Source organism: Sceloporus occidentalis, unplaced genomic scaffold, assembly GCF_023333645.1.
Source record: "Sceloporus occidentalis isolate IW3139 unplaced genomic scaffold, rSceOcc1.0.p SCAF_11, whole genome shotgun sequence".
Taxonomy (NCBI): domain Eukaryota; kingdom Metazoa; phylum Chordata; class Lepidosauria; order Squamata; family Phrynosomatidae; genus Sceloporus; species Sceloporus occidentalis.
Window position 1 is genome coordinate 6,721,558 of NW_028316991.1, and position 25,432 is coordinate 6,746,989.

General features: G+C 36.6%; 1 protein-coding gene across 2 annotated transcripts in view; it reads left to right on the plus strand.

The window, feature by feature from the left end:
• Window positions 1–25,432, plus strand: part of LOC149305489 (zinc finger homeobox protein 4-like) — an 84,593-nt gene that overhangs the window by 51,521 nt on the left and 7,640 nt on the right. Inside the window, exons 4-7 of one of the 2 annotated variants that reach the window (XM_089477327.1) lie at window positions 18,084–18,197; window positions 23,766–23,905; window positions 24,032–24,232; window positions 25,138–25,261. In XM_089477327.1, the coding sequence (XP_089333453.1) occupies window positions 18,084–18,197; window positions 23,766–23,905; window positions 24,032–24,232; window positions 25,138–25,261 (579 nt within the window). The remainder of the gene's footprint in view (window positions 1–18,083; window positions 18,198–23,765; window positions 23,906–24,031; window positions 24,233–25,137; window positions 25,262–25,432) is intronic. The other variant, XM_089477328.1, reaches the window with a different exon arrangement.

Here is a 25,432-nt window from a genome sequence, read left to right on the forward strand (position 1 = left end):
AGCTTTTCTTTGTATAAGGCACTACCATATTATTCAAGGTTTGTTCCTTTCTAGCTTTGAATGGGTTAACTCAATTAGACCGCTTGCATTGTGCTCTCAGGGACGGCATCATAGCAAATGAATAGGTAATGAATGGGTCATCTCAGGGCAGAACTCATTTCACTGAGCAGGCAGTTCTGGGTAACTATTTTTTCTAATAATAAAAAATAAGTTGGAGGGGTGAAAGGCAGAAATCAGATACAGTTTATAGCCAATTATTGAATATATATATATATATGTATACGTGTGTGTGTTTGTATGCGTGTATGTGTGTGTGTTTGTGTGGTTCATATGTTGAAGTTATTATAATACAATTCTGGAGCCAGCTGATACAATGTTATTTATATATATATATATATATATATATATATATATATATATATATATATATATACACACACATATAATGTTTTTTTTATTTACTTATTTTTTTCAACATAATTTATATAATGCTTCTTTAAGGTTATTACAAGCATTGGTTTTCATGGTCCTAATACCTGTAAGTATATTTGAGCTCATCCTAGAGTTTTAACTGCCCTGTCGTTAAATTGTTGGTGATCAATAGACACAAGTTAGCAATCCTGTCTTAGTCAATAAAAACCAATAGATCTCTTACTGATCAATATATATCAATATAGATTGAGGTGTCAGTCATCTCTGTATTATTCAAATGAATACTTAACATCATGCAGACTAGTTTCTCTTGTAGTGTTGAAAAATTCATATACCGTATTTTTCGCTCTATAAGACGCACCTGCTGATAAGACGCACCTAGATTTTAGAGGAGAAAAAAAAGGAAAAAATATTTTGAGCTAAAAAATGGGCTAAAATATTTATTACAATAACTGAATAAGCTATGAACACAGTAAGACACACACAGTAAGACACACACAGACACAGTAAGACACACACAGACACAGTGAGACACACACACACACACACACACAGTAAGACACACACACACACAGTAAGACACACACACACAAACACAGTAAGACACACACAGTAAGACCTCCCTCCCTAACCCCCCTTCTCAGGATCTCCCCTCTAACTCCCTAACCCCCCCCTTCTCAGGATCTCCCCCCCCCCCGCCCCGGTCACTTACCTTAAACTCCTGTGTTGGAAGCGTGAGGCGTTTGTCTCGGGTGCCGGCGCTTCACTGCTGAGCGCCGGCGTCTGACGTCATATGCCGGCGCCCAGCGTAAAGCGCCGGCACCCGAGACAAACGCTTCCAACACAGGAGTTGAAGCGCTGAGGCAGGCGGCGGTGGCGGCCGCCGCCAGCAAAGGATTCCTGTATATCTGTCAGGCAGGGGGGCCCGAGAGTTGCCGAGCGGTTGTCTTCAGCAACCGCTCGGCACCCCTTGGGCCCCCCTGACTGGCAGAAATCCAGGACTCCTCTGCTGGCGGCCGCCGCCGCCTGCCTCAGTTGCGACCCCCGGATTTATCGGCGTATAACACGCAGGTAGGGTTTAAGCTCCGGATTTTAGTTAAAAAAGTGCGTGTTATACGCCGATAAATACGGTATATCGTTGCCCCCCCCCCCCCCTCCCTGCCTGCATCTTCGCTCCATAAGACGCGGCTGATTTTTCATCCTACTTTGGGAGGAAAAAAACTGCGTCTTATGGAGCGAAAAATACGGTACTTATAAAAACTTATAAAAATAATATATGCTTATAAAAACCAATAGAAATATAGGAAAAAAATATCTAAAAATATAAATAGGCTTATCCTTGTGTGTTTGTATTCAGGTTTTGCGCATGCCTCCAACTTGCAGGGATGAAGTCTAAAAAAATCTAGTAGGCATGTTTGAGCCTGATGATGCTAACGAATCCTTTCGCAAATTACCGAATCAATAAGAAACCAGCCACTACAGTTTAAAATGTGTCGATAAATGCACCTTTATTTTCTCGTGAATGGATAAGTGTCGCATTTAAGAGTCCTATGGATCTCTTAATTGAAAGTTAATTTTAAATCAATAAGGACAGTCATTTAAATATTGATCATTCCCTCGTACTAAAATTGTCAACAGCTAATATTTTTCTTGGTTTTTTTTGGTTTTTTTTTATTTTATGGGTGGGCACGGGGTTTTTTGACAAATTAGCTTCAGTCCAATCAATAGCCTGCAATCAGTAAATTCTGTTAAAAAAGGAAGGCACGGTCCAAAAATCCCCCTTAGGCATTGCTTTATCTCTTTGCACACATGACATAGATAGTTCAGATGTTTAAATGGGTGCATGAAGTTCCAAACGCGAAAAAAAAAGCGGTAGTTATTCTGTTTTAAGCTATGGATATTAACATTGTTCAACTGATTGTGATTAAGGGGATTATATAAATATAACTACATACATTTAGTCAACAGACTGGAAAAAAATTTTTTTTTTCCAAGATAAAAATGTGTATACTAATTTAGAAGAGGTATATACACAGGGAGTGTTTAGATTATTATTCATAGCTTTACATGCGGCAATCCATCCAACATGTTTTAGCTTTTAATAAAATTAGACGTCGGACGTATACACACAAGTTTATCCAGTTGTGGGTCACCAAGTAATTTTATTTATTTTGCTTCCTGTAGATATCATTTGTCTGAGAGGAGAAGAAGGAGGGGGAAAAAAAGCCCTGTTTTGTTTCTCTTTCAATTTGACAAAGAGGGCAGTTGAGTTAAAAGGATACAAATTTCATTTTATGAGAGTCATCTTGATTAACCCAATAAAGTAAACTTGGCTGCATGTGGCTTTCAACATAGCAGCAAGTAGGAGGCGGCTGTAACATGGTTTTCCACAAGGCTTTTACTGTTTTGCCTGTAATGTCAGGCTGGAACTAATGCTTCCATAAAAAAAAAAACTCGTTTGAAACAGATGCAAACTAACTTAACCCATTTGCTTCTAGGAAAGCCAGACATTACTAATAGGTATTGTTTGAGAGTGTGATGCTTAAAAGGGTCCGGCTTAATTATTTAGCTAAACATGTTTGGACGTTGACATGTTTTGTTGATTGGCCTCAGTTGGGGCAGTTAAAACGAATAATGTGAGGTTTCAGGTGATACATGACTTTAATCCAAACATCTATCCCACCTTCAGAGGTGGTAGAATGACTTTGTAACAAGCTGAATGATACCTGTATACGTATTTTGTGTTTGTTGTCTGGTCGGGGCTGAGCAGTGGCTCATGTTACCCCTTTAGACTTTTAGCATGGGTCATGCATACATGTCCATTTGTTGATACCCAGTGGCATGCTGCTGTGACCATAAATAGTAGCCCTTCAAGTGTGACCTGAAATCTCTGGGTGAGGTGCTGCTTTCCCGGGTCACTCTCCTCTTTCTCCTGGCAGAAGAGACGGGGCTTGACCACGCCCACTCCCCATGCACTTCCTTTCCTGCTTTTATCCTATGCAAGGCTGTCTAGTGCTAGCCCCACCCCTGAGCACTGCTAGCCTTGCCCCTTGTGAAGGGTAGATAGCAGAGCTCCAGTTAGCCAACTCTGGGAAGTTCCAAGGTATGCATATGACCACCAAAAAAACTGCAGCATTATAAAGTTACATTGTGACATCATTAGGCATTCTGCCCACAGACTACCTAATTTTCATCTAATATTTCTTGTTAGTGCATCTTGTAAATCTGTATGTATTACAATGTCACCTAAGGTGCCAAATCTACTGCCATAATGATTCCATGGTCAGCCATTATTCATCTATGCAGTGATTATTTTCCTGTGACTTCCAATCTAGGGCTTGTTTAATTCATTACGTATTTTGTAGGCTTTAACAACACGTTGTGAACAAAGGAAATTATATAAAAAATACCTATTATAACGCTGCAATTTCTCCTCGTAAGTATCATCTCAATAAAATAAGCAGTAAAGCACTATTTAAGTCTACAATTAGGCTGACAGACATTTGACCAACCGCTAAAAATACAGTATATCTGTAATTATGTTTCTGTTTAAAAGGCCATTCAACATAAAATCCTGTAATTTAGGCTGTTTAGAACATTTGATCATTCTTGGCTTAAAATAATAAACAAAATGAATGTCTTTTTTTTTCTTTCTAAAATAACTATTTAAATCAATGATTTTATTTAAATAACCTCTATTTTCCATGAATAATATTCTAAGCTCACAGACGGGCCTGGCTGGAAGACCATGTAATTTTGCAAATTTTTTTTTTTTTTTGCTATTAATACAAACTCTTTGTGCTGCTCAGCAAATCCTCTCTTCTTTAATCCTGCATTATTGTCCTCTTAATGCAGCATCTCAGAACCCATTTTATTCCATTTTCTGTGCCATATCAAAAGGGAAGATTAAACAGCAAGGGCTGGGTGTCATTAGTTCATATGCATACGGCGCACCACGGAAAGATGCCACATCTTGGGCTGATCCTGTGATGTGACTGATAGATCTTATTTGTCTGATAGAGTTGACCAAGGATATAGAGCTACAGCTGGTTACTTCATTAGGTCCTCTCATTGATTGAACTGTGCTGAAGTGATGCAGCAGGGCTCCTCCGATAACTGCTTGTAATAGAACAAAATGAATTCTTATCACAGAGATTGGAAAGGCCATTAACCCTAGCCTCCAGTGCTTTTCAGAGGTCACAGACAGGAAGACAAGCACCGAGTGGGAAAACTGTTCTCTGTCTAACTACAGGCCACCTTGGTGGGTGTGTGACTTTTTTTTTTTTTCACCCATCACCCCCCCATACAGATGAATCTGGCATTCAGTCATTTGTTAATAATCAACTGTAAATAAATATTTAAGGCCAAAGATGAAAAGATCTTATGGTTCATTGGCTGAATATTCATTCCAAATCATAGATATCAGTTAAATATAGTGGAGATTTTATATTTGCGAAGTAAAGTACATGTTGGATGGAAGAACAGTCAGCGGTGTCTATGTCCTACTAGAGCCTTATCTGTTTCTTAGAATGAGTGAACCAGATAATGTTTTTCTTTTTCACCTGTCTGAGAGATATTTAGAAATCCAGGAACCAAATCATCCTCATGACTCCATAAGCGACTCCCCCGCAATTGTCAAGATAACGCCACGTTACTTCCTATAAATGTATCCATTGCACTTGAATTTGAAAGCCATCCTTGAAAATGTTATTTTAACCTATTACATATATGCATGCATTTCATTTTGTTATGCATGGTCTCTGTATGAATGTTTGAAACCATCAGAAATCAGAACAAAAGACACATTCGTTGAATGTCAGTTGTAGGCAAAGCAATAATAAAACGCATTGTTTGCCCAGCATCACAAATGATTCGGATTCTGAATAAAACTCTTTGTGTTTTGTAAGTCTCCAGATCATTTTGCTTTATATCACAAAAAGTGGTTATTTAAATATCTTGTACAACAAACTAAAGGTTGACTTATTTTATTTTCAGCCGTACAATACCAAGCCTTTTTATGTAATTTAACCAATGTTCTTAAGCCTTATTTAGCAATATGTTGGTGGCTTCTATACTTGTGATTGTGATTTAATTGCAGTGTCTGTGGTGGTGTGGTATTCCCTTTTGGAGCCAAGCTTTCACAAGAAGCAAGTTCATTTAAATGTAAATGGGGCCTGTGGACGGAAAAAACTACCAGCTCCCCGTCTTGGGGGACCCACCCAGGCATTTGGTTTGGCTTTCTATGCATAAATAATAACAAGAAGGTATGCTGTCATTGCCTTGCTTGAAATACCAGAAGTGGTTTGGCAAGGACAAGCCTTGAGCACTGAAATGAGACTGGTTTGGATACATTTACAACTCAGATCCTCATTTTGATTAAACTTTTTTTTTCTCCTCGAGTTATTTTGAGGGCTAACAGACTACAGGAACAGATGAATAACAGTGAAGGTTAAGAAGATACCACATCCAAAAATACCATAGAACACATTTGTTTTCATCTATTTAGAAACCTTATTTAAGCTAAACTTGATAGCGGGTAATTTGTCATTTTCCAATACTAGCCAGTAAAATGTTGGTGACACTTAACGATGTATATTAGAAAGCATTTGGTATTGCTAGGATCCGGTTCACAGTTTTAATTGTTCAGATAAAATGTGTATGCCTTGAGTGTTGCATTCGCATTGCCATCTCCCGATGTGTTCACAAGCCTTTTCTGGAGTCCTGGAGAGTTCTGTAGGACTCCAAAAAAAGGCCATGGATTTATTAGAGTACAAAATTAACTAGACATGACCTACTGCATGACAAATATAGATGGGTGTGAAATGCTGGGGATTAAAAAGATAATACAGTGTTTATTTATAAAGTGTGATCATATTCTGCACTGATATACAATATAGTCATAACATTTCAATAATTTAGACAAAAAAAGGCGAGAAGGGGTATGAAGTGTGTAATGTCTATGCGATCATTAAAAAACAAGCTAATTTCATATTGTTGTATATAGAAATTATAAGATTACAGGGAAATATGAAGGTTTTTGCCCTTTTTTACTCCCATTCCGCCCATCCAAAAAAATACTCTGCCTTATTTTGATTTACCCTCTTTCGTCCTCCTCTTTTTGCCTTTAAGTCCACACTGCTTAATTACTGCCCGCTGGCTTAGTTTCACATTTGAAGTGGACGGGGCCAATAAATTCACACACATGGATAGACAGTCATTCTAACTCAGATAGGCACTACTGCCTATAGCACTAATACACATCACAGGCAACATGAGCAATTAGAAGTTTAATCTGTTGAGATGGATGGAGTGTGCCCCATCGAGGTACAAAGAGCACTGGGGATATTGCACTTATTACATGACCAGTGGGCAATTAATCACAAATAACACAAACACATCACAGAGTATTCCTAAACAGAACTGTATATTCATCTGCATTTGTCCATAATGCAGAGAGCAGCATGTTTGTTGAGAAACTGGCACATGCCTATGAAGGCACTGCTGAGTTAAAAACCAACAAGGCTTTACAGAGGGCTCAAAAGAAACGCAGGCTTACGTTTTTTATCTTCTTGAAGGTACAAGTATACTTTGGAAGTTTCAGCATATACTCCCGAGGAATGCCAGCTGGTGGATCAGCCTCCTACCACCTATGTACCACCTTGAACCTCAGTCACACCACCACATATCTAGCCATACATCCCAGTGCCAGCAGTGGACTGGCTCTGCTCTTTTTCAGTTCCCATTTAGAAAGGCACACCTTTCACCACTGAACTAGAGTGGGGATGTCCTTAACTGGACTTTAAAGGAACACTTCACTGAAACACCTTTAGACATTTCGGTCATTTGTCCACACACCTACATTTCACCTGAAGAACAGAGTAAACACTAACATATTGTTTCAATGATTTAGGCAAAAGTCGGCAGCACATATAAATTCTTCATGCCAAAAAGAGCCGGCCCAGACCAGTGTAAAGAAATTAAAATATCTATTCTGAATAAAGAAATTTAGTGTTTATCAAGAATCCAGAAAAACAAGGAAAATCCTGATGGGAGCAGTGACATATTCTGGCTTAGGCCCACATTAGGGTGGTTGGTCCACAGGAGTGATAGTCCTATTCGGTGATCTACCCCTCTGATGTGCCGCTGATCAATGGGTCAGTTACCAAGGAGATCTCTAATTGATATACATTATCCCGGAGCTCAGCAGTGAGGATGGTGGCTGAAGAGGGAGCAGCTACAGGTGCCTCCCTAGGTCAGACCTGTGGCGGGAGTATGTATACGTGATGCAGCATAATTCTACTTTATATGTTCCCAGACACCACTATAGATGGACTAGGCCAGAGCCTTCATCAGAAAGTACAGGTACACTAACACACTATGAAGCTGTTATATCTTAGGCAGCTCAACATAATAAGGTACTTCAGTTATTTCTAAAAATTCCCATTCATTAAGAAGTATTCAGACCGGATTAACATATAATCATTAATATAAATTCCACAGCCTGTTTGATTTTCAATCTAGGTTTTATAATGCATAATATTTTGCATAATATTTAATCCTTTTTCCAGCTAGATGGGTCAAAAACATTTTTTTTCTTCCGATTGCAATTGGAAAGAGTTTGAAATGCCCAGTGGAATCCCCTGTCAGTAGACAATAAATACATTTTAATAAAAAAAATGAAGTCCAGGTGTCATGGTCCAGTTCTAGAGTCAGGAAAAAAACATGGAGGGGGTATTTTACGAATAATGCAGCAACTAAAGCCCAGCGATAAAAGGCAGTTAAGAGAACACTCACGTGTGGCTAGATTTATAAGCCAATTATACTTATTTTATAAAATGGGTTTCCCCCCCTAAATTAGGAAGCTGTACGTGTGGTTTTGAGAATCACCCAGTCTGCGTGTTATGTGTGGTCCAATATATACCATATATATTTTGGAAATAAAGAACAATAAATTGTTAATTTAATTTCTAGCCATAAAGTCCTTCAATGATGTTGTCATTCCTATAGTAAACCTTTGTCTCCGATATAGCATGAGTGCTACATGTACCACCCGTACTAAATATATCTATGAAATAACCATTTGTGAGCTGGCAAGCCTCAGTATCTGAATTGTTCTTATATTGATTCTCACTTTTATTAGATTAAGCTGGTTTGGTAACAATAACTAGAGCTGTATGTTTAGTTTCCATAAAGATTTCTGAGGAATAAATGCATTAGAGTCACAAAGCACCAGATCTAATGTGTTTTTCTGTTTGAGGCATTTCCACTATAAAACACACACATTTTTATTTTTTTTTGCCGTTTTATTCTTCTGTCGCACTCCGTGTGGACTGTTTTCCACATATCCTCTTAAGCCTCCTACGTGTATTTGCTGACAGCCACATATTGTCAGGATACTTTCAAAATGTTCAAATGCTGTCACTACAACTCATTGAGGACAGGATGGGTCTGCTATAGCGATCCAATCATCGGAGAGAGCGTACTTTTTCCCCTGAATTTCAGGCGTCTCATGATATATATTTCCTTTAAAAAGACAGTGTTTAATCTCTTCCACAGCGGCTGAAAACTCTTATGATCTCTGATATATAATCTTTTTTTATTCTGTTGATATTGGCACGGAGAAGGTTAAAACTCCCAGAATGCAACAATATTCACTATGTTTCTGATGTACGCTACTACTGCTATTCCCTCAACTACACAATCCTACTGATATTTATTAATCCAGAATCTATAATAGTATAAACAAAATATGTAAAGAAATAAGGGAAAAGGAAACACGTTTTTTTACATATTCAGGGCATCCGTCAATGTTTTTTTGCGGCATGCGGACATTTTTTTGATATTTGAAGATAACAAAAATAGTATAGGAATTTACAAAGACTACAATCATTTAAAAGGGAAAAATGTCTTAACATACGGTATCTTTAAAGATATACATATATATATATGTGTGTATATATATATATATATATATATGTGTGTGTGTGTATATATAAATTATAGGTTCTGTTTTGTATAGCTTGATGATAAGGTTTATTTAACTTATTTTTATTAATAAAAAGAGTTATTTTCTTTCTAAAAAAAGAACATCCTGATTAATGGCTCTTTTTAGATGTCTCCTATAGGAAACTCAGTTCTGTTTTTCTTTCAAACAAGCATTCTTTTTATGACTGCAGTCAAATAAACAATCCATGGGATTCTTCTTATCTCATGAAGATACTACAAAGACAAAACAGATTGCAGCGAGTGTAGTGGAATTTATCATAGTAACAGAAAAAAAACAGCGCAACTTTTCCATATGTGCTATCAATTAGACCACACAACCTAAAAAAGAAAAATGTATATTTTAGTCATATATTTATTGTGTCCAGCTGAAAAAATAAGAATATATATATATATTTATAGTGCAACAATATATATAAAATTATGAATATTTAATGTTGGGTGTAAAAAAAATAGAATTTTCTTAAATAATATGTAAAGATGACAAGAAATAATGTTTGTAGGTCTGGGCACCCTGCAATTAAATTTTATTCTATGTATCTCTCGGGACAGAAGGAGTGTAGTTTACGAGAGGAGGCATATTGGGATTGTAAGACATCGGAGATTTATATAGTGAAATACACATCCTTATAATGAAACCTGTATATTACCAGAGAGACCCTGTTCAAGATAGAGGTAGCATTTAATATGATGGAGGGGGGTTGAGGCCTCATTGCCGTTGGAGGGTCTTTGTCTGCATTGTCTTTGAAATATAATGTGTCACTCTGTCCCAGCTGTATACTGAAGAGTATTGCTTCATTTTTCATGTCAGATGTCTGTCATGCCAGATTTTTTTTGCTATCATTTCTGGAACAGTCAAAACACAAAATAGTAGATGAACGCATCCAATGTTTATATATTTTTTACAATGCTGACATTTCAACATGTGACCTGCTTTTCTGGACAATTAATACATGAATAGTTCATATAATAAATGTATGCAGACAGGTATTTTATTTCTGTTTTTTATTTTATTTTACCTCTCATTGTGAAGCGCTACGGAATCTGCTGGCGCTATAGAAACAAATGTATAATGTAATGTTCTCTGCTACTGCTTCTCCATGGATATGGAGGTATCTTATTTCCATAAGAAAAATATCAGAATTATTCTTGATGTATGTGATAATATTTTTAACTTGCGCGGGCTACCCTTAAATATTTAATACCTCGGTGTACAATAGTCTTGATAATATAATCATTTAGAGGCTGGAATCATATTTCACACCACTTACATAGAGGGGCATTATTTCCCTTGGGCAGTAAAAGCATGTGAAAAAAGGAATAGCTAAACACGAGATGGAATTATTTCTAATTTTGTGCAACATAACATATCATAGATCTGCTCCCATTAATACACAATGAACACAGTCAGTATAAATATTCAGCTGTTTAGATGCTTCAGTTGTGCAAGAATGCGATCCCAGCAAATTTAGCTTTCATATAAAAATTTGTCATTTTCACATTAGTAGATATTTAACTCTTTCGTTGCCAGAGATAAACATGTTAATCATTTGGGTCCAAGTATATCTCAGATACACAAGTGCATATTGTAGTACAAAGGCTTGGGCTTAGGCAGGCAATGGACTCAAGGTAGAGAGATCTGCCTAAATAACCTTTATTTTAAGGTTAAGGTTTTCAAACTGCCTAACATTACTCCGAAAACCCATAACTAATCAAGATAATCCAAATGATACAGAACCTGTGGCCAGCAAGCACTGTTGTTTACAGTAGCACGGATGTCAATTCGGCACCCTTAAACAGGAATTTTCCTTTTTATTTTGAAACAAAGACAATTTCCAGGACATTTAAGTTTTGCAATGAGCATAAACAAAAGTCAGGGTCAGACTTTAAGTAAGGTTGGAATATATTTGTCCCAACCCGTATGTAGCCACAATTGTATGTCAGTTTTTCCTAAACTATAGCTGAAAAGGCAGTCAAGGTGAAAATTCTTCATATTCAGCGTTGCTTAGTAACCTCAAGTAAAACAGTTTATACCTTAAATGTTGTTTACAAAGAGATTTTTCATATGTAAGAATTATCATGCCGTCGACTGTGTCCGCGGTACTGCAAGATTTATTATCTAGTTTATATATATATATATAGTGCACACACATAAAGAAATTGTCATCATAGTCTGCTGCATAGTGTTGTGTGCAGGAAACAGAGAGGCACTGCTGGATGGTGTATACAGGAGATTGGAGTGGGACTAACTGTGTTTTGTGTAGGGGGCTTCCAGGTAGTGCTCTGGTGGGAAGGGGTTGCTGGATAGTGTTGTGAGCTCTCCCAGATGTGCTGTGTGCAGGGTGACAGAAAGGGTTGCTTGGTGTGTAGTGTGTGCGGGCGATAGTATAATAAAAGAGAGAGGGAGTGCAGAAGAGAGAAAAAGGAAATAGATGGAGGGAGAGACAGATGAAGAGATGAGAGCGGTAGAAAGATAAGAGAAAGAGAAGAAAAAGAGACAATATAAATAGTGGGAAAAAAAGAAAGAGAAAAGCAAAATAGTATATATTATAATATATATATATAGCCACTGTGGCTTTTTACCTCCCCTGTTCTTGGGATGGAGGTTTTTTGAGTGCAGGAGTTGCACTGAATATTATTGGCAGTTGCATTGCTGAGGCACACAAATGGTGGAAGCGGAGAAAACACATTTCTTTTAGGACAAGATAATATAGACAGCTTCTTTATGTTTTCCCTCTGCTATCTAGAAAACAAGTAGGAGGAGCTGACCAAAGAGTAGGCATTCACAACACACTCAATAATCCTTTATCAGTGCTAAACCTCCAATATATTTAAACACAAAATCTATACATTCAATGAGACTAACTGCCAAACCAATAGAAATAATGAGCAAACAGGATGCAAAGAACAATGGAATGGCCGAAAGCCAAAACTGAGACTAAGATAAAAGATTGATGAAAACACAGGAACTTTAATAAATATTAAAGGTTGAGGAAGTAGGGATTTAAAAAAAATAAAAATCCTCAACTTCTATTTATATTTCCCTCATTAAAAAAAACATATGTATATGTTCAGTCATAAACTCTATGCCTAATCATTATATAGCATACGTATCCAAATATAAATCCTATACACAGAAATAATCAGGGGCCTAATAAAACAGGTCATTTTTAAAGGATGTGTGTTTTACAAATTGCAACCTCGAACACGCAAGCCATATACTAAATATTCATCTGAATTCAAATTTTAATATTTTCCTGCTGCTGACCATGTAATTTCTAGAGACAAAGGATGATGTCCCTTACAACAGAAAGAGAAAAGGCCAATTGTTCCAGCCATTGTCCGTCTATTCAGCCGACCTCATACATCTCCATATCTTAGATTACTACAGCCCCAGATGGTTTCTTAAATACAAAGCATTTCACATTTTATCATTAACCACAAGTCTCCCCCCAGTGTGTGCTTTAAAGAGATATTACCTTGTTTACCCTTTGTGGGCCAGAAGGGTATTTAGAGAGTTAAAAAGCTCTTTACACCTCCATTAATTACTTAAATTAAAGATTGAAATCTTTTCCTCCGTCATACTGTCCATACCCATTTCATTAAATCAGGAACAACAGAGTAAACAAAATGAATATAGCAATATTTCCTAGTGTTACATCTGTGCTTGATTTGTATTGCAGAATAGAAACAGTTAATTCAGACTGTTTGGTTGATATATTGTATGCAGAAAATATACCAGACATCTGTTTAAGGTTCTGAGGCTTTGTATATTTTCTGAAATTGAAAAAGTAAAGAAAAAATACTGATGTTAGGGGAAAAAAAAACAACACATGTTACGCTTTATATAATCACTATGTATATATATATATATATATATATATATATATATATACACACAAAATAATCATAATCACTGCACATTTGCTCTTTCTTTCCTGTTAAATATTTATTAAAATCTAATTGTCATTAACACTAAATTAGTTAACCTATTCAGAAAATAAAGAGTGTAAGAATTAATTTCATTGATGGGATTACTTTAGAAACCATTAACTACCCAGATTTCCACCGGGAAAGCTAGGTCATGAGAAAACAAAACAGAGTATTTTCCATTGCATTCTGCCACTGGATATTTTCTTGAGGGAAAAAAATGTGCATTTGCTACTTCCATCCCTCACTTCTCAGAGTTCCATAGAGGGAATTGTAAACATTCTTGAAGACAAGGGGTTGGTGACCACAGCATAAGGTAGAGCTTGGAGCTGCTCATTCATCCTGTTTGTTCAGTTTCTCTTCTCCAATAATGCCTTTATTGTGATTCTTGCCCTTAGTGTACAAAGACCGAGGCTCGTGTATACAATGAAAAAACTCTATGTATACCAAACAGGTTTCCGGATCTATTTTTTTTCCTGGAAATATTAGCTGATACCATGTTCTCTACCAAGCCAACAATGGCTGATGATCAATTAAATCTTACATCGCAAAAGTCAGGCTGTTTTTTTTCTACATGCTACAGGATTTTTGACACCTAAGTCACATAGCCTCTAACAAATAATTATCTCTTACTTATTTCAGCTCTGCTACATGTCATATTTTTTGCTTGCGACCTTCATCAGGACATGTCAACTATGGGCAAGGTCATGTAACCATGTCACTCAACGCACATATGTCATCCACTTTGCACAATGCCTGTGTGGACTCTTGCCCACTATGAAATAAAGGTTCAGTTTTGCTATCATTTTTAATTAACCCCTGAAATACCTGCGGCAGAGCTATAGAAAACCAGAACACCAGTCTGTTTCTCTAAGGAGACTACCGTACATGTTTTGTTTTTATCATGAGTAAATGTGAGGTGAGGGGAGCCGGTTAAGATCACTGGCAGCTCTCACCATATTTTACCTGAAATGACCAGAGTGACAGCATGTGTCAGAAAAAGCATGATGACAAATATGTTTAATAAAGCACATAGGGGAAAGTGATTTGTGTTCCACTGATCAGTGTCGGAATATAAAAATATTAGTTCTGTATATGTTTGAGAATTCTCTATCACTCCATAAATGGAAATATCTTGCAATACACTGGATTATACTGGACCCTCTGCCATTAAAGGAGTCTTTGTTCCGTATAACGCAGTCCAGGCAGCAGCAGCAGTAGTTCAGGGGCTGTATTTCTGTAAAATGTGTGTATTAATCTGAAGCAGAAGGCAACCTACAACACTTGAAGGAACTGTTGATAAGAGCTGGACATCAAAGGGGCACTTAAAACATTTGGATAAAATAAAACCAGGTGTGAACAAAACAGAGTAAGGAAAAAAAAGGTTCTGTACTAATGCCTTTAGCATTAGTAAATATACTGGTACTATGAACATTCCAAACTTAAACTTGTTTAAATATTTCAAATATCTGTTAAGATCAGAGAATGTTGTTCTCAATCAAGATAAAATTCCTCAAAAGTACTTTTTTTTTTTTACGCCTGGATTAACTCTAGATCGTTGCTTCCAGAACCTCTTCTAATTTAATTATTGCTATATGTGCACACACGAGTATTCACGACCTTTGCATATAGAACTTTATATGAAATGAATAGCTGACCACAGAGCTTGCAATTGGATTGCTGATATCTGCAGCACAATGATATAAAGTGATTTGCCCTAGGTCACAGAGAACTGCCACTGGTTTTGAACTGAGGTCTTCAATTTCAAGGGCCATTGACTTAACCAAGGCTACACCGCTCTTAAATCATACCTCTCTTTTAATCCTTTCAGTGCTGGTAAAGATAGAAGAATGTGTCCTCCCACCACCACCTCTGCCACCAAAGAAGTGTCCTCCATGGATGGGAAAGGGCCACTCTCCAGCGTTTTAACCCTGTTTGAGCCAGGCAGACCTTGTGCAAACCTCTATCTATATTGTGCCAGAGATTCATCTAATTTCTGTGTTAGACTGATTAAGGAAGCATTTTTGTGTCTTTTACAACCTTCCTTCCATAGCATTGGAAAAGAAGATAAATAAATTAGTATTGCTTTCTTTGAGCTGGGGCAGTGTAGCAAACAATTCGCGGTATATATTTTTGTACCGCTAATAATAATTATGTTGGTTTTATGCTGTGCATTGCTTCCACTTCACTTTTCATAGTGATTAAAAAATGTATAAAAGGCTTTGTGACCCTCAAGAGTCTACCTGTAATAAACAGCTCTCACCTTCCAAGCCGTAAAACAGGCCTGCAGCACTTGAACATTTGAGCTAATTGCCTTTCTACATCAAAGAGAGTAAAGGAGGATTGAGGGAAAAAAACGCAGAAAGGAGGGTAATGGGGGGGGGGCATGGTACATGGGCAGTTTCACCTTGAAAGGTTATATGTTTGTGGTTTGGTGGAGCTCTGTAGAGTTATGGCCTCAGAACTGCTGTTTGCGATTAAGTTGATGGGGAAAGTCTATCCCGCAATCTTTCTCTGTTGCTGACACTGAGTCTTTGTTCACATTCAGATTTCTCAAACTGTTGCCAGGGTCACATTGAGGTCAGACACCGTGATGATGTATAGAGAACATGTCTGGGAATTTCTCTCACACTTAAAGCACATACCAGGAAAAAAAACCAGAAGAGCACCCTGCAAAACTGTCTGATGAGACCCAGATGATGAGCTTTTCCTTTAGTACCTTCATAATTTGTTTTTTTTTTTTACCCCATCCTTTGTTTCCTCCCGGCACGCAATATTTTATTAATATGCGCTGCCGCTGGCCTTAAAAATTTGATGTCCCCTGAAGATAAGGACAGTCAGTAGCTCTTTTGACGCTTCATTTTCCAGCCTTGGGGAATGGGTCAGTAAATCTAGGTAAGAAAAACATTGCCTGCTTTCTGAGGAAAGAGACAAAAAGGGATTTCCATCGGCTATCCAAGGCCGCGGGCTCTGACACTGGATGCTGGTCTCTAGTGTGTCCACTTGCCATTAACACAGTCCAATCCTACCGTGATCACAGCCTCACAGCTTTCCAAACCCCTGCCACCCTCATAAACACAGCATCGCTTCCAACTGTGATGAGGGACCCCGCAGGGTTTGATTAGCAATCAGCACTGGAAGAATAACGGATTTAGGATTCTGAAATGTTTTCTTCTGTTATAACCGTTTGCGAATACACATATGCATACACTATCAAAAACAAAGAACCTCTCATTTCACTATAGGGTGGGTAATAATACACGGTCTTAACATATGGGCATTAAGGGCATTTTGACTCCAGTATGATGCAGAACAATAGTTTCCAAGCAATCCATGCCATTTTCATGATGCTGCATTAGTTGGCTTTATTATATTTTCTACCGTTCTGGTGTGTGTGCATAGCACGGGTGATGTTATTTGCCTTTTTTCTTTTGTACTCAGCCGCTGCATACGTTAGAGGAGATTTCATTCAGCTGTCAGAATGTTATTAATAAAACATGTAGTGTGGAGAGGGTCCACTCTCTCTGCCTTCAATCACCGCAGCATTTCACAATGAAAATTTGATGCAGTGTGTTATTTAAAGTTAATACACAATACTTAAAACATTGGCGTTGTGGCAGCATATGAACTAGCTTTTAAAGGGTTAATAGTATATTTATTGTATTTAAAAAAAAAAAAAAAAAGGTTTAATGCAGATTTGTGCATATGACCTTTTTTTCCCTTTCCGGGGGTTAATTTATATGATCCTTAAAGATTTTATGAAATTGAACCTCCTGGTGCTTTGAAACACAGTTTACTTTTACCTTATGATTTATGTAATTTTTACCTGAACTGAGAAATATGATTTTTATTTTTGTGCGGCAATAAAAACAGCATGATGTGCGGTGGGGAGTTACAGGTCTGGTTATCTGGCAATACTCAGATTGCTAAAAATTCATTAAAATGTGACATCAGCACAGTAAGAGACAAATGATCACAGGATGAAAAGGAACAGTGGGCCTTTCATGGATTAATGCTACACAGCCCCAGCATAGAAGCTAACTGCATAAACAGATTAATCCACCAGCAGCATAGCTAAAATTTACAGAATAATTAAATAGGGTTGAGTTACTGTGAAGATTTCTATGTAATCTGGCTGGTGTGAACACATAAGTGAGTGAAATGCAGATTTCTCGAGATGATCCCTCATTGTATCAAATAACCCTTGAGGTTCCCCTTGTGGTAAAACAAAAGAAACTCTGTAGCTATTAAATAATTAACAGAAGGAAAAAAAGATGACTTAACAATCGCTTTAGTTTTCCTAGAAAACCTCGCTTTACTTCTTAATTTAAACTATTTCTTTGGCATTTCATATCCTTAATAAAGTGTATTCTTTCTGGAAATGTATTTTTAAAAAAAACCATATATATATATATATATTTTTTTTTTTTTTTTTGCATTACTGACAATAGTTTGTGTTTTAGTCTTTAATATTAAATTATATTATAATATATATATATATTATATTATATATCTTAAAAAAAAAAAGGTTCTCGCATTCTCGATCAAAATAATTTTGCTGAAAGTGTTAAAAATACACGATACCATGTTTGATACAATGTTGAAAAATCTTGTTGCACTGTTTATTTTTTAATCTTCACTTTATTATTACCATTTGCAAGTCAGTACCATGTAACAAGCTTTTAAAATGTATCCTTTGGGTTTTTTTCCACTCACAGAAGAACAAGCAGAGGAAACAGAAGAAGCTACAAAAAATGCAACGGTGGCCCCAGCTGAGGAGAGAGTCACAAATGAGAAAGACAGCAGCGATAGAAAGACACCAAAGGATTCAGGTAAGAATTAATGCTTGCCCTGTATACAGACCCTCGGAGAACCCTGACTCTGCAGGCTCACCCTGCACCGTAGGGGTCTCCAACTCTTCTTCCATTCCTGAGCTGTCTGGACATTTCCACTTCTGTTCATTGCTTGTGCATTTTGCATGTGATTCCTATCAGTAGCCTCACGTTGACCTATTTTTAATCATAACCATCTGACAGGATAGATGCGGATAAGTTGAGGAATATTACAGGACAACCAGTGAGATTATTTTTTAATCAAATCAGTTTGTGTGCTTGTAATTTTTAAGCGCCTTTCATTAATCTTAGCTGTACTTGTGATTCCTCTGATGACATATTAATTTTTCATAAGCGCAGGATTAGATATCACTTGATTTTTTTTTTCCTCCTAGCAATCAAATTTATATCCTTGTAACAAAAAGAATGACATTTTTATTTTTACTCTTTATTCTTAAAGGTGCATTTCACATTTTACTAAACCCACTGTGTTAAAACTGAATAACGTGTGTGTTGAACCACCGCACCTATTTTTAATTATTTCATAAAAATATGAATGCATACTGTTCATAATTTCAGGAAATTGTGACTGAATTTATTACGTTATCTATCTAAAAAATGATATATATTTTTTTTTTATATATATATATGTATAAACATAAAGAAACATAGAATTTGACAACAAAACCATTCAGCCCGTCTAGTGTGCCCATGTTTTCCTGCTATAAAGACCGAAACATTAATCAGTATAATTTCTTTGTATTAAATTCATGGCTTTTTATTGACATAGAATGTCCACTTGGTTATGGAGATCCTCTTCAAAACCTCTTTCTGGAGTATTTATTTGAGGCATCTGTTGGAGGGGGGGGGGGAAACCAAGCAATATCCAGCAAAAAGGAATGTGCAGATGATCCACCCTAAGCAGGAGGAAATATCATTGAAAACGGATTTAAAGTTGGGTCATTTTGATCTCCCTGAATAGACAAAGCCCAGTAATGAAAGCTACTGTCTTTGAAAACAAAACCTTGATGTCATGACATTTAGTTATGCACAAACAATCCCAAGCCCTGCATCTGGTGTGGATACCCAAGGCTTCTTCTCTGTGTTTGATTTGGCAAATAAGTGACTTCATCCATGCTTTGTATGTATGAGATGGAAATCTATGGTCTCAATGAATATTACATTGGCTATTTTTGCCGCACGCTATACCTAGTTACATTAAGTTGGATTCATTGAAGCAGAAGAAGTGCTGAAATAGGTTGGAGCCTATTAGTTGCAGGTAGTCATCTGTCTTTGTCTTGTATCCCAATGACAGCAGCACATAGAGATACTCGTATTCTCAAAAAAAAAAGACATTTAGCTGGAACACAAAATATAGTCTTCAATGTTCCAATGAGTTGGGCGATATTTATACATCATATTTTTTTTTCCCCTGTATCATCATGCTTCATGTTAATTGACCCTTCTCGAGGAAGGCAGGGTGATTTAGGCATTGTTTAGCATGATCCTGAACAATTGTCTGAAAAGATAAAATGTTATATGTAAAAGGCTGATATTTCTGTAAAGTGGTTGCAAGAGTGAACTGTAACCATAGTTACAGTAGATAAATCTAAATTGGTCTAAATTCAAAATTGACATTTTTTTATTGCACTAGCCAGTTTTCCATGACTCCACAGTTTTTATTTCAAATATACAGTGAACAGAAACAGTATGGAGAGAAAAATTGCACTGTTTAAACATTAGTAAGACACAGGGGATGTTTAAATGTGGGGCTAATTGATACATAAAAAAAGCAATCAGCAGGGGTGTTCCACTGGTTGCTATAGCAACAGCATCACTCTATACAAGTATTCACGTTTATACACAGTTAATGATTACTTCTTAATTATTTTAATTGAGCTACCTATAATCAATATTTTTATGAAGAGCAAATTGTCAACAAAAACTAGCGATCTCAGGTTTGAGTAATCCAGTCTCTGGAACTGGTTCTCTTTTTACATTTCTTTCTAGATTGAGTATATTTGATTATTTCAATATCCTATTGGAGATCTCGTTAAAACTAGGCAAACCGTTTCCCTTTGAGTCAGAAAATGTTGTCTACTTTTATCGGCGATGATGAGATTAGTCGGCACTCATTATTTTCTGCTGAAATATTCACTGACCGTAGTTTGTAATTTAAAACCTTTAAGCTATTATTAGGTCATTTATAAGACAGCCATAAGAGTGGCAAGGAAACATGAATATCACTGGAACAGACCCAACTGGAAAGCAAACATTCTACTGGTTGAATGAAGTCATATTTTTCTGCATGAATTAGTATATTAGCTAGTTATGTAACATGCTGCGAAAACCTCCATATGTTCGTTGTGTTTTGTTTCCTTACCTTTACTCTCTATATGTCCAACCTTGCTGCCACTAGTTTCCCCGTGTCCCTCCTCTTTCTGTCATCATATCCCTGAGATCAGTCGCCCTCCCATCAGTTCTTTTACTTTTCTAAGCATCTGACATCCTAAAGTACCTTGGACATGAATGTAGAAAGCACAGCATGGGGACACTTAGAATAATGGTTGTTATTTAGCTCAGCCGATGTACATGGGTCAGGATTTTGACTTGTCATCTTGAATGTGCTCAACACTCCGCATCCATCAGTGGTTGAAAGATGAAGTCTTCAATCTGTATAAAGCCAGCAAAACAGATAAAACATTTATAACCGGAATTAAAAAGCTAAAGCAGAGTTAGAAAATCATAGCTCCAAATAATATAATGTAAGTATTCAAAAATAAGGTCAATAAAGCCAACCTAACCCATATGATGAGCGATGAGGTCCTCCAATTATACTTCGTGATTAGCTTTCATCCGACCATTTACTTACTTAAACACAAAAATAAAGCTTCTTAACGTGACTCTCATGACAATAGTCCAAGTGATTGCGACTTTACTATTGGCGTAATCTATTTACAACACCATCTACAATCCGTAACATAACAATAACTACAATAACTACAGTGCCAACATCTTCAAAAAGATAAGCGTGACTATTTTGTTTGCAGGCTATTAGACATGTAAGGATTAGCATGTGATTAAGAACAGTATGTTTATGACACCATGTAAGCTGTTGTGCTTTGTTGCTTACATTATCTGAAGAATCCACTCGCGCTTAATGAGACCTCGGTATATGTTTGTTGATCACTCATTCAGAATAGAAAAGCCAGCTAATGCTTAATTTATATTGTCATTTAAATCTAGTGCCACTTTCGATTAATTATAATCCAAATTACATCTCTATGCGGAGCAAGAATTAATATGGAATTTATCCAGATTAGTGCATTTGCATTGAGAATGCACTAAATCTCAGCTATTGCTAAGGGGAACATATTTTAATAAGATGTAAACATAAGGGGGAGATGGAAATTAACCTTCATTATGACAATGGAAATTGGTCTTCAATTTAGGCCTAATTAGAAATGAATATCAATAATGATATTGTAAAACATTATTTGGATTTGAATCATATCCGATAGTCATCTAGTAACATCTACTGAATGCTTTTACTCATAAATAGCAAAGAATCATTTTCTTTTGGAGGATTTATTCAATTTCTGTGCTTGTTTTACTAGACATTGCCTGCTTTTGATTAACAGGAAGCTTTCAACACAATATTTATTTTAGTGCCTGAAAATTACTGTCGAAATTGCATTTTCTAAAGATTTCGATGCCTATTCTACATGTTAATCACTGCGAAAGTGACGGGTCAGCATTGTATATGATGCAGAGATATTTAAGGTTATTTTTATGGAAAATACTAAAATTATTTACATAAAATAGTTCTTCATTTTTTTTTTTTATTAATTGCTGTCTTCCTAGTTATTTGCTGCATTCAAAAAAGTCCAAGGATGAAAAGGCATTTATAAAATATGGTGTTTATTGAAGATTTATAAAGGGATTTATTTATTTATCGAATGCAACTTGTTATGGTCTTTAAGAATATGAGTATCAGTTGCCATGTTACCAGTGGAACCATTTGACATAGAACGTTCTGGGACCACCATGTTTTATGAATGGAGGCTTACTTTAAAATAACAGTTTAAACGCCATGGCACGACAGGACATGTATATATTTACTTTGTTTATTTGGCGATTTTATTGTTCACGTCAGAAGCAGTGTTTTGAGATTAGGCCGCTGCCTGGCCGGGAGTAACGTATGCAGGGGATTACAAAAAAAGCACACAGTTTGACCCTTATTTTTGACTTTTGTAAATATTAAACCCCCTAGCATCATCTGCTAAGAAGAAAAATAACAATTATGGGTTTGCTTGGATTTTTGTCTTGGTCCGTAACATGCTTAAGCTCATTTCTAAATTAAAACTGGGTTATTGTACAATCAGACGCAACTTGTTCTTTATTTGAACCTTATGTGGAATGGGAAAATCAGGCCAAATCTCCATGCACAATCAGATTTTCAACGGACTATATATTTATGTAAAACCCGATAGCAATCAATGGCTTAGCAACAGTACATTTCAAGATGTATTTGCACCCAGTTGTCCAGTGATAGTGTCCTCATCCTGGAAATAATTTAGTTGCAAATTGACTGGAAGATGGTGAAAATTGAAAGTTAAAATTAGGCATACTCATAATAAACAGCAGGGGGAAAAAAAGCTTAGATGATGCAGGTCTGTGATGAGATTGGAATAGCGGGTAAATGAGGTTTTGTGTTTGTCGTAAGATGTATGTGACATGCCTATCCAATGCTCTTGTAATATCCAGCCTAGCAGAAGAGATTATCTGGTAAATTGACGCTGGAAAGAATTTTCTGATGGACGGGAAAATTAGAATTGCACTTCACTCTTTGATGTATGCAAGTTGTATCCACATTACATTGCTGGCTCCAGACTCGTATTAAGCACACTGTTTAGTGGATAATATTAGAATTATCCATAGTCTAGAGCTGCAGGCTGCAGAAACTGGAGAATAAAATCTTTTGCAGCCATAAGAGATCAGATTATCACAAGGTACATTTTTACAGCCTGGTAGACTTAAAGTAATGAATACAGCGAAAGTGATGACGGCAAATAAAATGTTTTATTTTTACATAAGTGAGTATGTAATTAAGGAATATATCCCTATTTGCATCACAAATTTTTACGAGGCTTTGCTTAAAACAACAAAACTTTATTGTACTTGAACTTATTACTGGAAAGGAATTAAAATAGCAGATAGGGCTGTGCCATTTTTTCGTCTTTTAAGGGAATATAGTAAATCCTGTTGAAATGCTGGTGAGCGAGTGTTATTGATTAATCCTTCAAGGCAACCTACGGTTATCCAAACAAAAGAGAGGAGTACATTTTTAACCTGTTTATTGAGTCTGCTAACCGTTACTAGACAAAAAAAAAAGTGATTTCCAATATTTTGGAAGCGACAAGCCCTAAATTTCAGTACAAGATGAAAATAAACAAGATTGCAAATGTTCCTGATTATTATAATTTTTTAAGTCTGCAGGCTATGGATATTTGCATGCTGTTTATGAGTAATGTATTAATATAGCTATGAATAAAAAATGTCTTTTAGGATCAGGCAAAAACACACCGGAAAAGGAGCATGGTTTGAATTCCACGTTGGGAAAGCGTCAATTAATGCCAAGTAAAGAGGAGGATTGTCCCGCGAAGAATTCCAGAACAGCAGATGACAATAGCCATTGTCATGAACAGGTATACTTATCGCAATTTCTGTTTTAACGAGCGGTGACTGGTCCCCACTTTTTTTTTTCTCTATTTGATAGATTACAAGTATACTGCAATTTCAGGATATCATGTGAATTTATTTATCTTTTACAGTGTTATCAGTGTCCTTACTGCAACTACAACAGCAAGGACCCCAATCGGATTCAGATGCATATCCTCTCCCAGCATTCAGTGCAGCCTGTGATCTCCTGCCCCCTATGTCAGGATGTTCTCAGCAACAAGATGCATCTGCAGCTGCATCTGACTCATTTACACAGTGTATCTCCAGACTGCGTGGAGAAGCTACTCATGACAGTAAGTGTACATGCGCCCATGCGGCTATACTACAGAGGCATGTCCCGCGCTGTTACAAAGAGATGTCTTCTTAATGAATGCATTAGCACTGGCATGTACGGCAAGGCTTTTGATGGTCTCCAGTGTATTTAAGAAGTACATTCCTTTATGCCATAACCATAACATTCCAGTGGCTGCCAGGCCAATATCATGGGCGATAAAACATGTAGGTTTTTTTTTTGTTTTTTTTTTAGAACAAGTGATGTAGGATATGCTACTTGTTGGTTTATGCTGTAACATAATCAGTGACCAAATGTCACTTAAATGGCAGTTACTCTAAGATACAGCATCCTGTTCCTGTTATCGGAGGAACACTTCTGGGAACCATCAATTTTAAACACAATTGACATACAAATCCCTTTAAACCTTGATACAAATAGATATATGAACTGAGCCTACTTACACTGAACAGCTTGTATCCGCTGAGATTTTTGTTTTTTAGCAAAGGTGTTCTGTGATATCTGTGGATGTGTAAAGGGACACAATGGACAAATATGTCATTAGACATCTATAGCATACGTATTTATTGAAACAACACATGGGCTCATAGAAAATTTGGATCTGACCTGTAAAATCTGCTTGTTGTAACAAACACCATTACGTGTTGTGCTTTGGGACGTAATGTAAAGGCCAGAGTAACATTTAAGTGGTTTACGTGCATATGAAAGCAAAGTTATATTAAACCATTAGCATCCCTTGAAATATTGACAAATCGTCATCCTGCTGTATATACCCCTTTGGTTCTTAGTCTTTAACTCTATGCATGCCACATAGGTTTTTCTGAAATGAAGAAGATTCCAGAGGTACCAATGAAGCTATATTACCAAGGTACAGTCGAGTGATTTACCCTTCTATTTGCTTTCTAGATTTCTGTGCCAGAGGTGGTGGTCCCAAATAGCATGGTTTTGCCGTCGTCTGCTTCTGAAAAGCCAGATATGGAAAGACCTGCATCTGCCACTGCTGACTTATCTGTATCTGCAAAATCAGCAGGTATGTGAAAGAAAAGGTTTTGTAATATATTCCACTAATATCCATGGCTCTTTTCTTCTATACTAAATTACATTTCAGCGTAAACAAATGTATATTCACACAAAATAAAAATAAAAATGCAGTTTAGTGCTAAAATGAAATACTTATTTTTGAGCTATGAAAAAAAAAACC